Consider the following 16,028-nt stretch of genomic DNA (forward strand, 5'->3'; position numbering starts at 1 on the left):
TTTTATCTGTATTGTGTGAGCCTCACACAAGATAATTTAAGGGACTAGCTGTTTGTGTCTGTGGTGCGTTGTACTGAAATTACTTATTTAAAGAATGTGTCTGTTTCATTAACATCATTTATGGAGTAAAAGTCATTCAAACAATGCAAATAGCATGAGCTGCAAAACAATATGACATTGATTTATCAATAGATCCCCTGGACACTCAAATGTGGGAGTTTTGCAAAGGTTGAACCCATTAGCGCCCTTTAGTGTAGACGGCATTATAATGAATCGGATGGTTGTTCACACTCGGTGCCGCTATCAAGAGATTTATATTTTACAACGAGATCATGCACCTAATCCTGGTGCCGCTCTGTGTGCACGTATGCACAAGCATGTCTCTCATTCACACACATTAGCAACTAATATGCTGTAAAAGATGCACACAGCTCTTATATAGGAATTCATTTGCGTAATTGCACTTCATAGGCAAATGCACCTTTTTCCTGTCTTAGTCCCCTTTAAGTGAGTTTAATAGGTGTTTCTTCCAGGGTTGAGGGGCCGTCTGATTACCTTTCACCTCCACTCGTCGACAACTCCACAGTTCTCCTCTCCTCTGCTGCACTTAAAGATATGCAGCAGTGCTCATCGGTTTGCATTCTTGGGAAATTTCCACGGCCGATTTGTTTAAATCTGGGTCACAGTCTTTATGAAAAGGACTGATTCGGATGAAGCGGATGAAAATGGTACAGTATGTCATTAGCAGGCGAGACTCATTCGAGGTCGCATCCAAGATTTGAATAGCTGATTCAAAAGAGTCTAATGAAATCGGCATGTCGCAACAGACTGCAGGCTCAAGATTATACTTGTTAATTTCCATAACCAGGCCACATTCAACACACACTCACAAAAATGAGGGGGCTGCAAGAAAACAAAAAGTCTCTTGTCTCCATATCTCTCCTAATGCCTCCATCAGCGAATGTGATTATAGCTTTCTGTTGCATATTGTATTAAATTTTTAGGAAATCTAGGCGTGTGTCTCAAAGGGAACTGAACCAACTCCTACAAACAGTCTGAGGATAATTTTGACTTTTTTTATACAGTCTCCCACAAAAACACAAATGTTGATAATATTTCCTCAGTAACATTTTTCGTCACATAGCGTACTGACACAGTGTGGATATTTGCCTGGTGTATTTTTGTATGTGCAAAATTGGAGGTTGTGAAGAATGACATGAGATAATGCATTTGCAAACAGGGAAAGATAAGTGTCTAAAAGGCTGCTGTGCTTATGACCTTCAACGGAATTACAAATCAACAAGTACTGACAAGGGAAGATGTGCACACTACACGAACACACATGCACGAACACACATGCAGCACAATAGCATGACTGAAAAAGAGCAGACCATTGAATTTGGTTTTGTGAGCGCTCAGCCGTGGATCATCTGACGTTCACATGCAAACATGTTTGCTGACTTGCGGCTGATATGGTTTCAATGTAAATGACTGAGACGCTCCCTTAACATTCTCACATACTCCCCAACACTAACATTAGCTGAACCGGTACTTTGCTGCAAGCTGTTTCCATGCAGAGCGGGTAGGCATGTTGAGAAGTGTGTGTGTGGGACTGTCCATCTGGATGTGAAGGTGGTGATGATGATGATGATGATGATGATGATGATGGCTATCAGTGGGACAAGAAGGCTCAGTGCCTGCAGGCCACCTTGTAAGGCTTGACTGATCTGCACCACTTTTATTTCCGGTCTTTCTTTCTTTCCCTATTTGTTGGTATTTTGTTGTATTGTATTGTCAACCAGAGGAGAGTCTGCAGTACGTCCACTTTACGGCATAATGTGGGATTCTTAAACAGCAGTACTACTTTAAGTCTGAACCTTGTTTTCTGCCTACATGTCCACATTAGCATTCTGAGACATCTCCACCCTTTGTGTGGCTTGCGGCCTCCTTCGTCCTGACAGTATCTGCTGTTTTTTTTTTCTTTCCATACGCACACATGCTTGCATGCAGGTGCCGTGTTACTAGGATCGGCTCGGACATAAATAAATGGCTGTGTGGTTGGTGTAAATGGAAGCCATCAATCACGCGCACCGGGAAACAAAAACACTGCATACTTCAGCACTGTGACCAGTGGACAAGGTTGCTGATCCCAGCAACTGCAGCGTCAGGGTCTAATGATTAAGGTGAGGTTTGATTATCTACAAAGTTTTACGGCTATGAAGAGCAGTGGGTGTCTATGGGGTTCGGCCAAAGCTGATGATGTCATAGTAAAGGCTTTACTTACCCTATGAAAATAGATGTGTGCATTTCAAACTATGTAACTGTCAAAGCTTCCATGCATCTTTTAGATGGACAATTATCTAGAGTCAAGTTTAAGATAAAACAGCAATGAAAGAGGAGGTCGTCACAATGAACCACTTAAAAACGAAGCTAAAGCAAAGGCAGCGTTGTCGACGAGCACGCAACATTTTTAAGATTTCATTGCTGTTTCCGATAAATGTGTGTCTCTTGGACCATTAGCTGCATTGCTCCAACCATTTTCTTTGGTGCTGCTTTGTTTCTTCCATGACTGTTAATGCTGAGAAAATGTGCACAACAGGGACAAAATTAGCAAACGAGGACAGAATCCTTCTGGATCTGTAGACGCATCTGACGTTGATCATAAATTGGCCTAAAGGCAGTGAGGCACAAAATCAGATTTTAAATAAATATATTTTCCTTTCTCTAATAGTTGTCACACACAGACGGATTTAAAATGGAATTAAAAAAAGCTTCATTCAAGCTCCATCCCTATAATATGTAAGCTCATTGTGCCTCAGTCAGGATGAGAGCAACAGCTAAATACCTGACACGTAAATGGACAGTGCACGTCTGTGAGATGAGACAGAGAGAGGAGGCGGCGAATGATATCCTGAAATTGTTCCCTTTTGCTCTTTTGTTCCTCGGCCTCTGATAAATCCTGTGAAAATGATAGCTGGAGCCAAAGAAGGGGCAGCGGATAATGGATAAAAAAAGGGAGGGAGGGTAGCAGGGAGCAAACATGATGGGGGGAGGAGGAGGAGGAGGAGGAGGGCTGAACAGCGTTTGCCATGGAGCGGAGCTGATAGCAGTCAAGAGCTGTTTGAGAAGATGAGATTGGAGAAAGGTAAACGTGAGAGAGACATGGGTATTAGTGGGGACGGCGAGAACAGAGGACGAGGAAGAAGTCATCTCTGTCAACAGGCAGTGATTGACTTCTGTGTGTGTGTTGTTTTTCCTTATAGTGTCATCCTCAGTGAGTCAGTGTGTGTTCATAAAATACACATATGCACCCTCAGTCCATGTGTCTGATCTCATCATGTGTATGCACGAGAGGGAATGAATCTGTTTGGTTTGAATTCAAATCCACATGAGACACGTCGCACTATTTTAATATCACATTCAACATGGGATTACATAACGCACAACGATAACACACAGGACTTCAGGGGGGACGGCGAAATGGATTCAGACCACGTGCTTCACTGTGCATATTCCCACATAAATGAAGGCGTTCCTTTGCTTAAATAGACTGAAACATCTTAACTCCTGCAACCGTGTGAATCTGGTGACCCCCGTGTCAGGGGACGTGGTGGGGGACCCCAAACCAAACCGACCATCCAATTCCCCAAGAAACACATGGCACCAAACCAAATCATTGTGTGAGTGCAGACTGTGCATGCACATAAATATTAGACCAGTAAAGTTGAAGTGCAATCGCACACCATCAAATCAAAAATGACCCAGCTGTGGCATCACAGGGCCTTTTTAGGTTGTTTTTTTTAAACCATGGTGTCGTTGGCGCACACATTCAGCATCCTCTAAATGCTCAGAGATGGTCATGGTTCTCAGAGGGTGAATCCTGACAGTGTATGAGATCCCCTGGGTTTTCCCCCTTGGTGCCATTTTCTATTATTCAGGATTGCACAGGGATAAATTCTAATTATTCACTTGATCCGCTCAGCTTTTCATCTGGTATCATCATCAGGTCAAAAATGTAATTTGCCCTACACATGGCTTTATGTAAATACAAACTGTACATCAGCATGTCTGTATGCTGATGTTAGCATTTAGCCTAAGCACCACTTAATTACCATCCAGCGTCACAGAGCTTCTGTGGCTGCAGTCTCTTAGTGTTGTTTCTCATTACGTGTAAATTGTCAGAAATAATACAACTGAACAAAGAGGCCCAATTAGAGAGTCGACTTCAGCAGAGTTTGCCAATAAAGAGTAATTTGTCTCTGCTTTGAATTCTATTTAAAGATCTAATTCTGCAGACATGATTAACAGCAAAGCATCATGTGTCTGTGTTGTGATGTAACCGCTCTGGTGAGAAATCCAGTCAATGAATCTGCTGCTGTTTACATTGAAAAAAAAAAGATTTTGTGCTCGTATGTGTTTGTCGCTGTGAATTACACGTCTCCGGCGCGAAAAGCTTGTACGCAGCACAGCTGACATTAATACCCCCTGCTGGCATTGTTCGCTAGTTATCCTCCTGTGTTCTGTGTGCGATGTCAGTCTGTGGTAACCAGGGCAGAACAGCGAATAAAATGATAAAGAAAAGCGTTGACCTGAATGGCACGGCTCAGAGCATTCTCCCTGATTACACTGAGGCAGCCGCCAGTCAGTGGTTGGACCTGAATGAGGTCTTTACTTTGAGTTAATAACAGGGATTTATACTGTCATTCAGGGCTTGGTCATATCTCCAAAGCAGCTAGACGCGCCGACAGGTTATGACACTGCATGTAGAGCGAAAGAAGATTGTTTGTGTGCAAAAAGCCGAGCACGGAAGAGTGTCACAAAATTGCCTTTTTCATCAGTCACTTAACGTCAACCTATAACACCATAAAAACCAAAGCCTCCATCATGGATGATTTGATACCGTTATTCAAAGTAAATTTCAGTTTCTTAGAGTTTGACTCATATGTTTGTGCAGTTTGCTTCTCGGGGAAAATGGAGTGATTACAACAAATTGCATTGTGCTCCTCTTTAGTCATCACAGAGGCAGACAGCTCTCTTAAGGTTTACTGATCTCCATGTCTCTGCGCTCTGTGCTTTGTTTTCTTTGTTTTTTTTTTTAACTGCTACAAAAGAGAAAAAAAAACTCTTGTGCTGTAATGCTGTGAACTGGGGTCCAACTCCATAGAGCACTTTGAAATCCTGCAGAGAAAAGTTAGTGACTCATCGAACATGAAACAACGGTGAAAACAGAAAATATCAAGGCTCGGTCTGTTCAGGAACATTAATTAGAGATGCAGCATTTTTTAGTTTATGAGCAACGTTGATTTAAAATAATTCTGAAAGCAGGTTGAATGCATCATTTTGCTGAGGAATATTCAAAAGCCTTTATATCAGACGTCAGAAACAAACATTAAAAAGAAGTCGCTCACCCAAACTGGACAAACTAAACACCTTTTGAGTTTTTCGGACACCTGAAGGCTGCCAGAGCTTTCATGTTTGGAAGGGGAGAGTGAGGGGTGGTCAGCTGCAACATGACACTTCACCACTAGATGTCACTACTTTCTACATACTGAACCTTTAAAAGAAAGTCTTGGACATTTGTTGTCGACTATTCATCCCTACGTCCTCCCAGAATTTGTCCCTTTATCACATCATCACCTTACCTCCTTCTTTGCTCCTGTCATATTTACTATGGCCACCAGAGGACATGTTGTTTCGGGGCATTTGCAGAGAAGAAATCTCCGGAGTATGAGATGTTTCTTAACAATAAAAGGGAAACATGGCTTTTGATAAACTGCTTGTGCAAAAAAAACCTGTGGGGTTTTTTTTTTATGGTGCAGTCTGAAGGAATAGTATATTTGACCACTGCAGTACAGCAGCAATCCGTTTACCAGTTGCCCAAAGCCCATTTCTCTAAGCTCCAGCTATTCTCAAGTACTTTTAACTCTGGTTCAGTTTGGTTCAAATCCACTGCTCTTCAACCAGAGTCTTATTATTCACTACTGGCTTTTAAGGACCATTACCATTCAGTTAAGCCCAATTCCAAGTGGTCTTATTCCGTCAAAGTTATCTCGGTTCCACAACCTCCTCATCGTTTCACAATTTTATAATCTGACCCAACCTGAAACACTTAAATGTACCCATCAGTCATTTCTGTCCAACACGCCTACCTGTGTGACCTGGAGGACCCAGGTGTGTGTGTGTGTGTTCGACGGTAATGGAAAATCATTTTGTGGATGTTAAAGCTGCCCACCCTCTGAAATTATGCAGAGGAATTAAAGCTCTATTAATAATTGATTTCCATCTGCTGGAGTAATGTCACATTCTCCTCTACTTCGTTTTGTCTATTTTTTTCCATCCATTGCCTTTTAAACCTTTTGCTAAAACATAACACAAACTAATAAGCCACTAAAAACCAACAAACCAAACAATTCAAAAACTGCAGCCACAAACCCATCACACCATCATCTGTGCACCTCGGTTGGTTTGTGTTTGCTCGTCAGTCGAGGTTAAGCATGTCTGTGTTGGTGTCCAAAGCAAACCTCCTTTAGCGTTATTAATATTAATCAATGTGTACTGTCACGGCGGCAAAGGGACAATTCATTGCTCACATTTATTGTATTAAGAGCCTCATGATTTATTAATGGGCATGTTTAAGGTTAGGGGAAGAAAGGGAAGGGAAAATAAAAGAGAGAAGGGCAAAGCGTAAATTGATTCCCTCTACAAAGGCAGAAGTCTATTAAAGTAATTTGTGAACTCATTGAAATGTAGATTCTTTGGGCTTTTTATTTTTTTTATTCATTAGACGGTGAAACGTCTGGCATATCTCAGTGTCGAATATTTTACTGTCACTCATCTGATTAGATTGATACCAAGTTTTCTAATTTTATCCAACCTCCCTCCGGCTTTCTGCTTGTACACATGCACGACAATGCTTGTGTTGCGTATATTCCCACTATAGATGACCTTAGTCTCACTCGCTGTCACCGTCTCTTTCAGTGTGTCTCATTCTTATGCATCACATGTCCGTGCGTGTCTGTTTTTCCTGTCATTCTGGAGGAGTCCATTCTCCTGTACTGTCTTTGTACAGTAGTTAGCCTGCTGTCTTTCTGTCTCTCACACCATCTGTCTGTCTCCAATGGACTTGGCATGTCGCTGCATATCTATATAACTGCACCTTGAAGGAATATGTCTATATATGTGTGCGTGTGTGTGTGTGTTTGTGTACATGTGCTGCCCTGTTCCGTTTAATCGAGACTCCCTGTCGGCACATAGGACAAATTGATCAGTTGGTTTGCCAGCTGTCCTGGCAGATCTCTCCTTCTGTCTCCATATTCCTCCCAACCAGCCCCCCCTCTGCCTTTCATTCCCTGATGCTCTTGTTTCCACTCTAACTCCTATACCTTCACAATTAAAGGGTGAAGAAGGGATGAAAAGCGCCTCTTCTAATGACTGAGGTTATTACAAACGTCTTCTTTTTTATAGTCTCAGTTGGAGGCATTTTAGAGATTCCACATTCTCCCATTGGCAGATGGCTGCGAGCCCGTTTTGATTGACGTGACCTTGCCTGGCATTGGTTGTTGGCGGCCCCTTTCGAACCATCCCTCGCAGTGGAGGATGATGGGCAGTGTGCAAAGCCAGCTCCTTTTGTTATCTGGGCCGCACATATTGTCTTTAATACACCCCTATCATTAGACACACATTTCCAAGGTGGGCTGGCGAAATGCGTGTCCACACTGAAATGAAGAGATAAGTCGGAATTTCAGCCAGGCATGAATGCGGCCAGCTTTCTTTTAAGCATGATAGGTAGAAAATGCAAACTAATTTCTCTTCTCGCAGATCTATGCATAATTTTGCCTTGATTTGGGCTCGGTTGGTGCTTGATGTTGTTGGCGTGGTGAGGGAGGGATAGATGCAGCGTGGTCAGGAACAAAGAGCGTCTCACAGGGTGTGTGTATGTGTGTGTGTGTGTGTGTGTGTTTCTCATGCTTGGCTGTGCTGTGAGCTTGAGGCTTTTCTCCGTGTAATGACAGACATTAGAAAGTCGATTACATGATTCTTACAGCTTCAGATATGCGACTCGCAGGCGTACATGAGCACGCGGACACAGAACACACACGGTTGTGCACTCACTTTGGTCAGAGCCAGGAGAGGCTGACAGCGCCTGCTAATCAATGGGTGATGGCAGGGCCTTTTGTGTGTGTGTGTGTGTGTGTTTTGCAAGCATGTTCGAGTTAAATAGGTGAGACAACACAGGCCCCCTCCGTTACAGTGCTTGTGTTTCGATGAATGTTCATGAGTAATCCATCGCTGCAGGATTGTGTTTGTTTCTGCACCTGCTGTGTCTTGTCGTTCTCACACGTGACCACGTCGCCTCCTCTCTTTATTACTGACCGTAGTCAAAGTGTGACACAGCAGCAGAGGTGGGAGAGATGTGTAGAATTTCCTCATACTAACTGAATAGTACTCACTGACATTCTTTATCAACTAAATTAAGTTAGACTACGTATAAGCTGGCTAACATCTGTAGCTTTTAAGCGAGAATGTATACAAACGCTGTCATCTTGCCATCAGACGTCCGTCTATGTAGTCGGGGGGATGAAGCTGAGGTATCAATGTCCCGCCCATACACGTCCTCGACCAATCACGAATCATCTCAGCTGTCATTCATGATCTTCACCCTGGTTTTTTTAACGTGGCAGAAACCTTCTTTATGTAACCTGTATTTTTGCTTTTAATTTATTTTGGCCCATGTTTCATCCACTAACATGCAGGAAGCAGAGTTTATGATCAGCCAGCCACCAGGGGGCAATCGAGACGCTTTGGCTTCACTTGACAATCAAAACAAATAGGAGCTCATTGAGTCAATTAATCCTGCAGTTTTGACACATGGATACATTGGACTGTTGGATTTTCAGTGGAGGAAGATGAGGAAGGGTGAAAATCGATCGAGGAGATACGATGAAATGGGCAGATGAGAGAGGAACGAGAGGCAGAAATGAAAAGAGAAGCCATGAGGAATGGATGAAAGGGAAAGCAAATAAGACAGATTTATTACGAGGATAGAAATAGAGTCGAGATGAGAGGGCGGGGGGGGGGCATGCCTGAGCTGTTAATGTAGACCTGCTGTTAAGAATACAGTGAAGGGGCGACGGGAGCATCGAGCCAGATATAGGCGTCAGCCGGCTGCCTGATTTCACAGCCATTATCACCTGCTACAAAGGCCCGACGAGTGGAAAAATGAAAACTGCATAGAGGGAGAGTGTAAAATAACCTGTTTTATTCTGTTTGTGTTTGTGAGTGTGTTTTTATGCACCACCACCCAATGTCACAGATGTACTGATAAGCTTCTATTACACGGTGTATATTCTTGTGAGCCGCACACGTAAGGTCATGAGTGCTTATCACCCTCGTCCACATTCTCACCCTTTGTAGTCTGATGTGCAGCAGTTTGGGTTTAAGCGCTTAAAGACGTCTCGCGTGGAAAAAGATGAACGCAAAAGCCGCAACACAACTGCAAAACGCCACAACTCAAATATAAAAGCAACGACACAATTGTAAAAGCCACACAACCTCAACTGAAGTAAGCGACAAAGGATGTTGACAATGAAACAAGCAGATTTACGAACTGTGCTCAAATGAGCCGGCACGTAAAATGTGATGCCTGTCTATTTGTTGTGTTGCAGTACAGGTGCATTCCTCTTTTGGGTGCACCTGTACCGTAACACCTCAGATAGACAAGCATCAAATTTGAGCTTTTTTTTTAGTTGTGTTGTTTGTTCACCTCGTCTTGTTTTCGTTTCTGATCTGATTCAATCCTTCACAAGCCTTTGATGCCATTTTGCCGAGGCCCCTGATCACACGTAATGTGAGAATTGTTTGTCAGATTTAGTCTCCTCTACTTTTCTCCACTAATCCTATCTTTTATACCGTCTGTTCCCTGTGGATTCACTTACTTTAATTTTTTTCCTCCATTCTTTATTTTCTCTCTCATGCATTGAAAGGGAGATTAGAGGGTTTTTCTTTTTTTTTTCCTCAGGCTTTAAAAAATGCAGATGTGCTTAGTGGCGTTTACATGCAAAGAACCCAAGATGCTTATGAATGATATAAGACGGTTTTATGTTATCTTTCAAAGAGCTAAGAATTTGTATTAGGTCCTCTATAGAAAGACAATGTGTGATTCATGTGTTCCTCCTCAAACTCTGGCTTTAACAGGGATTTCTCTTGTTAAGATAAAGGAAGCAGGCGATGTTAAATCACATTCCTTTGTCATATCTGACGTTTCGTATATTTGTGCTTCCTCTTTTCCAGCGTGTCCGTCGGGATCCTACAAGATGTCTTCCAGGCAGCAGGAGTGTTTCCCCTGCCCGGCCAACAGTGTCGCGGAGGAGGAAGGATCTGTGGTGTGTGTGTGTGAGGAGGACCACTTCAGGACTCCCCTGGACACTCCCTCAGCACCGTGCACACGTAATAAGATTATATTTGATTATATTTATGTGCATGGTGACCTTTTGGTATTCTGTCTGTGTCCTATAACACTCTTATATGATATATGATTCCGTCTGGACATTTTTTGCACTAAGTGAGCAATTTCATGTTTGTAAGCCAATCATTATCTCACCCCTCCATTTAGCTGTTCAAATCTCCGCCTTTGGCGTCCTCTATGTCCATAAAGATCACTTACCTCCTGTGGTTTACCCGTCCTTCACCCTGCATCCTGACGTACTCGTCCCCCCTTTCCTCATCTCATCAACCCTCCGTCTGACCTGCACCCACCTCCCCCAGTCTGTATCTCACCGTCTGTCTTTTTTTTTTTTCATCTCCTCCATCGCACCATTTCTGTCTCATCTACACCAACCTTCACCTGTCCTTCGCCTTCCAGTCCTCCGCTTTAGTGTCCTCATTGTGAAAGCTCATTCAAAAAAGAAGTCCACCCAAAAGCGTGCGGTCCAGACTGTTGACCAGGAATTAGTCTGCCCCAAAACAGGAGTAGTGTGTGAGTCTGGTGCTCTGTTGATATAAAAGTTTACACACAAATTGTGTTGCCACTTTTTTTGGCTTATTTAAGATGTTTAAGATTTAAAAACATGATTCCTCGTTTGATCAAAAATTTTGAGTTGATCCTCCATCAACCAAATATCCTCAGACACATTATTTCATGTTTTAAGGTGGATTTTCCTCTAATTGTAACTGTAACCTCTTCAAACCTTCGATTTCACCTTGTTCGGTTTCATCCAGTCATTATGTATCCATCCACTTCAGCCATTTCCTCTGCCTCTTAACCTTTTATCACCCTTCCATCCTTTATTCCTCCCATCACGATGACCGTATTATGCATTCATCACCCCAGTTTCTCCATCTTTTTGCGTAACCTTGTGCATTCTGTCCGTGTTCGTCCGCCTTTTCTCCTGACATCACTCATCCGTTTTCTGCTCTACATCCATTATCCAGCTTCCTTGCTCCGGACCAACCTGTCTTCTTTTAACCTCTCCATTCCTCGTCACTGACCCCTGAACGCACACTTACTCCTCTCTCTCTCTGGTCTGTCTTCTTAACTCGGCCGCTCATCTCTCTTCTCTCTCCAGTCTGCCTTTTCAAATTTGCCTTCCTCTTCGTCCTCTCCTCCGTTCCACGCGTGCAAAGTTATCATCTTTCTTCCTTCTGTCAAACTGAAATCTCATCCCTCTACCCTCCAGTGACAAACTATATCATCTCATCCCCGCTGACCCCACGTATTATCTGTTGGTCCCACACTTCTTGCCGTCTCCCACAAGCTCTCCCGCACCGAATACCGTTCTTCTCCAATAAAGATGCACTGCCAGGCCAATGAAACCAGGACCGTACAGGGCAGCCCTATCGATTTCTGCATGGAGAACTGCCTGTTGATTTAGCTTAGTAATTAGATGGAGGAATAATGGGCTCAATATCCTGGGAGTACTCAGGGCAGCAGAACCATAAGGTCGCTATGTCTGTCCGTGCATGGTTGTATGCACACACTTCACTTGTGTGTGTGTGTTTAAATATGTGTAAGTGTGTGGTCATACTAGCTTAAGTGCATTGGAGGGATTTAATTACAATATTGATCGCTTCGCTCTGTGATCCCTGTGTGATAACATTTTTAGCAGCCTAATGACCACATTAATTACACTATTGATTCGGTAATTATGATCATCCCCAGATTTGCCTAATCCACCGCATGTGTGCAGCTGGAGAACGGGAGCGCTTGATGAATCTAGCAGTTTAGGAATGAAAGAAAACGGGAGCGTTTGATATGCACACTTTATTATCCCTGCAATTAAAGAATAATACCAGTGTGGTTTTATTCTTCTCCTCTGACATTAATGCCGGAGAATTTCCCTAAACCCTCGTGTGTTTACCATATTTAAAAGCTACTGCTGTCTCTTTGGAATAAAAGTCTCTTTATTGTTTTAAGAAATGCATGAAAGAACACGCCGCCACATGTTTTAGATGAGATTCATCTGATAATGCTTCCTGACACCTATAATTACCATTAGCTCATTGCCAGCCATTTACAAATTTTCCATTACAGCATATAGTTAAATATTCCCCGGTGGCTGTGAGGAGGAAAACTTCGGTGAAAGTATTTCCTTGCGTTCACTGTTGACAGAGTGGAACCACCGCTGACAGAACAATGACACGAGCCTTATAATGAAAAAAATACCTCAGAGCGATGCATAATGTTTTTCAAATGTATATCTCCGCAAGTCGATTTTGAAAAACAGTTGGATACCCTGAGTTTCAGTAGGAGGCGTAAAGTTGCAGCGGAAGATTTTTTAGCATCTGGGTAATGGAAAATACATAAATGCAGACTCCTCATAGGCCTTAATGGCAAAAGTTTTAAATAAGAAGAAGAGCAAATTTAGATTAAGGTGGTTTCTTATCTTTAACTTCACTCTTAAATCTCTGGAGGTAATATTAAATCGCAAAACAATCATGCATATTATAAAAAAGAAGAGAAAGCCTTCATTATAATTGTATTGTACAAAATGATAAAACGAAATTAAGAGAGCTGCTTCTGGTTGGGGGATAAAAGTTGAATAAACAACACATTGCTCACAATAAATCACAGCTAGAACAACCTCATGTAGTTAAAAAACAGAAATAGCTAACCTGGCTCTCTGTCATGATAATGTAATCATGTAATCTTAGCCACATGATTATTTTGTCCCGACCCACATATTTTTTCTTCATGTAATCTTAATGAAGCATTATTTAATTGTATCTTCATGATAGTGACGATAAAGAGAAGGGCGGCAGAGTTGAGTGGTAGAAAATATTTTTAGAGACACTCTGATTTGAAGATGAGACGTTAGAAAAGAGAAACTTCAAGAGTAATGAGGGAGGTCGAGGCCGAGGAAACACAAAAGCAGAGGGAGCTGTGAACAAAGGGCCCAGCTGTGTCTACCTCCAATGTGTGCAAACGTGTTTTCTGAGTGCGTTCACACTGTGAATAGTTTCTGGGTTTCTTACGTAACCCTGTGCGTCTGGGAGTCGGGTGTGCAACTGTGATGTGTGATGCGTTTTACAGCGCGCACAGAGCTGCACACCTTCACTTATTCATCACACGGCACGGCACATGCACACACATGCAGGGATGCATTTAAAATTCATGGCCTTTAATGGACCCAGGCTCTATTAAGCAGCCGTGTGCACGGACCTGCAGGAAAAGGCACAGGTCAGTCAGGACACAGGCCTCTAACCTGACATTTTATACAGCCCTTTAAAATACATGTAAACAGTCTTCAGCTCAATCTGGTTTGGTGTATTACAACGCTCACATCAAATCAGATTCATGTTCCAGGAGCATTAAAAGCTCTCTCCATGGCAACACACCTTCAGTCCCTGATGCTAAGTGGAGGCTTTGTTCCACAGATCACTGTTGACATAACGGGCAGATGTGTAATAAAATCACAGAATATTCACACAAAAGGAGATTTAACAGGAAGACGAGGTTTCTATTCATTGAAAAACACTGATACAGTCACTGGATATTCAACATTCATTCATTTAATTCATTCATCTTCATCTCAGTCCAGCAAATGTTCTTTGTACCATCACTGCCAAACCATGATAATTCCACATAATCTATACATCACAGCGACAACTCCACATTCTCAATCGCCTCCTCCCATTAGGCTCAAGTGGTTCTCATCAAAACAGTTGCTTCCTGACACCAGGTTAAAACAGGATTATCAGATTACGACGTGTAAACTGAACCCATCACACTGTAAAACCAAGAGCGCTTAGTTCTGAAGTCAAGGGGGAAAATCTCATTCTCCGGCATTTTGGTGTTTGAGCCACACAGGTGGACTCTGACATGTTGTGTGTCAGAAGACTTTTTGTGGACACGTGGGATGACATAAACAAGGTCTGGTAAAAAAAGAAAAAACAATTGTAAAAATTGACTTTGTGTATCCAGAAAATATATAATATAAAAACATTTTCATACTTATTGTTTTTTAAATAAGGCCAGCCTTTATTTTGTGGTGTTTCTTATACGTATTGGCATAAAATTTTAAGATATTTTGTCATTTGAAATTGCTCGAGGCAAAGGATATGTTTTGCGAGAAAGGTTTGCAAGAAAAGGGGAATACATATTAGTCTAGTTCCCCGTGTGTCTCGTCTTTTGTTTGCTTTCCGAAAAGACTCATGAATTATTTATGGACTGAAACAACAAATCGAAAAGACAATTTTCCTTTTTCTTGTTTCTCTCAGGGCCTCCCTCCCCTCCGAGGGATCTGGTCTACAGCTTGAAGCAGTCCACGCTCATCCTGGAGTGGGCCGCGCCCTCCGACACGGGTGGCAGGCTGGATCTGACCTACAGCGTGGGGTGCCGGCGGTGTCTCGGGAGGCAGTGCGAGCCGTGCGGGGCGAGCGTCGGCTTCGTGCCTCAGCAGGTCGGCCTGACGGAAAGAACGGTGACCGTGGTCAATCTTCTCCCCAACACCAACTACACCTTCACTGTAGAAGCCTTAAATGGAGTGTCGGAACTGTTGCCCAACAAGAGGTTCTACACGCAGGTCAACGTGTCAACAAGCCTTCCTGGTAAGTCACAGTTTGATATTTAAACACACACAAACAGGCAGAGAGGCATGCGTGAGGAAAGAGCCTTTTAAATGTTAAGTTACTGTACAAGTCTGCACAGTCAGGAGAGAAACAGCTGAACAAGAATGAGGTCACGCTTGCATTTCCAAAAAGATGATTTAGCAGATGCACTCAATCGCGACAAACTAGCACACTTGCGTGTCTGTGGAACGCTTTGAGAATTCAGACTACATTACGTGTGAGCTAGAAATTAAATTTAAATCAACTTGCACTGCATGGGTTCTTCAAGTTAAGTATCCTCAAGCAGGCAAAGTTTTAGGGAAGTCCATTAGTATCTTGCAAATGGACTTCCAGGCTTGATTTGACTAAATTTGCTGCTGCTTTTCCATTAAAAAGAGGTAAAACCTGTGATAGGATTTCTGCTATTTTGCTGTAGATTTTGTTAATGGATGTGTAACTGGAGAGTTTTTCCAGTAGTTTCTCATTGAAAAGTGAAAAGGTTTGGTTTCGAGCCAAGTCAGGTCAACGGGGTGGTCCGTTCTGCACACACACACACACACACACACACACACACACACACACACACACACAGACATGTACACACTTGCAGGTACAGTGCACTCCCTTCGTGATAAATTGATGTACACTAGAAAGACACCGTGACCTTTAAATATCCTTGTAATATATGTAGATTCGTAAACTGCATGCTGCCACATACAGCACGTCGCACATGGCATTTAAATCCAAGTGTGCATCCTGTAGAGTGATTTTCATTCATGTGTACGCTGAGTAGCACAAACTCATTAGACACACTTCTTCCTCGCACTGACAGCGTGTCTGTCGATAGAGCACAAAAGTCTCCGGTGGAGGTGATCTTATTATCAGCAGAAGCAGCAGGCCATTAGCCAGGCGCTTAAAGAAAACACTGTGCGGAGTATGTGCCCGAACGTTTCAGTCGGACCAACAACCACTGATGTTATTCG

The 16,028-nt window shown here is 42.7% G+C and overlaps 1 protein-coding gene across 3 annotated transcripts in view; it reads left to right on the forward strand.

Moving 5' to 3' along the window:
- LOC109643284 (ephrin type-A receptor 7-like) overlaps positions 1–16,028 on the forward strand; it is a 127,270-nt gene that overhangs the window by 68,514 nt on the left and 42,728 nt on the right. For all 3 annotated transcript variants that reach the window (XM_069516447.1, XM_069516445.1, XM_069516446.1), the window contains exons 4-5: positions 10,291–10,446; positions 14,716–15,045. In XM_069516447.1, the coding sequence (XP_069372548.1) occupies positions 10,291–10,446; positions 14,716–15,045 (486 nt within the window). The remainder of the gene's footprint in view (positions 1–10,290; positions 10,447–14,715; positions 15,046–16,028) is intronic.

The sequence above is a fragment of the Paralichthys olivaceus genome, chromosome 20, assembly GCF_024713975.1.
Source record: "Paralichthys olivaceus isolate ysfri-2021 chromosome 20, ASM2471397v2, whole genome shotgun sequence".
Lineage (NCBI taxonomy): Eukaryota > Metazoa > Chordata > Actinopteri > Pleuronectiformes > Paralichthyidae > Paralichthys > Paralichthys olivaceus.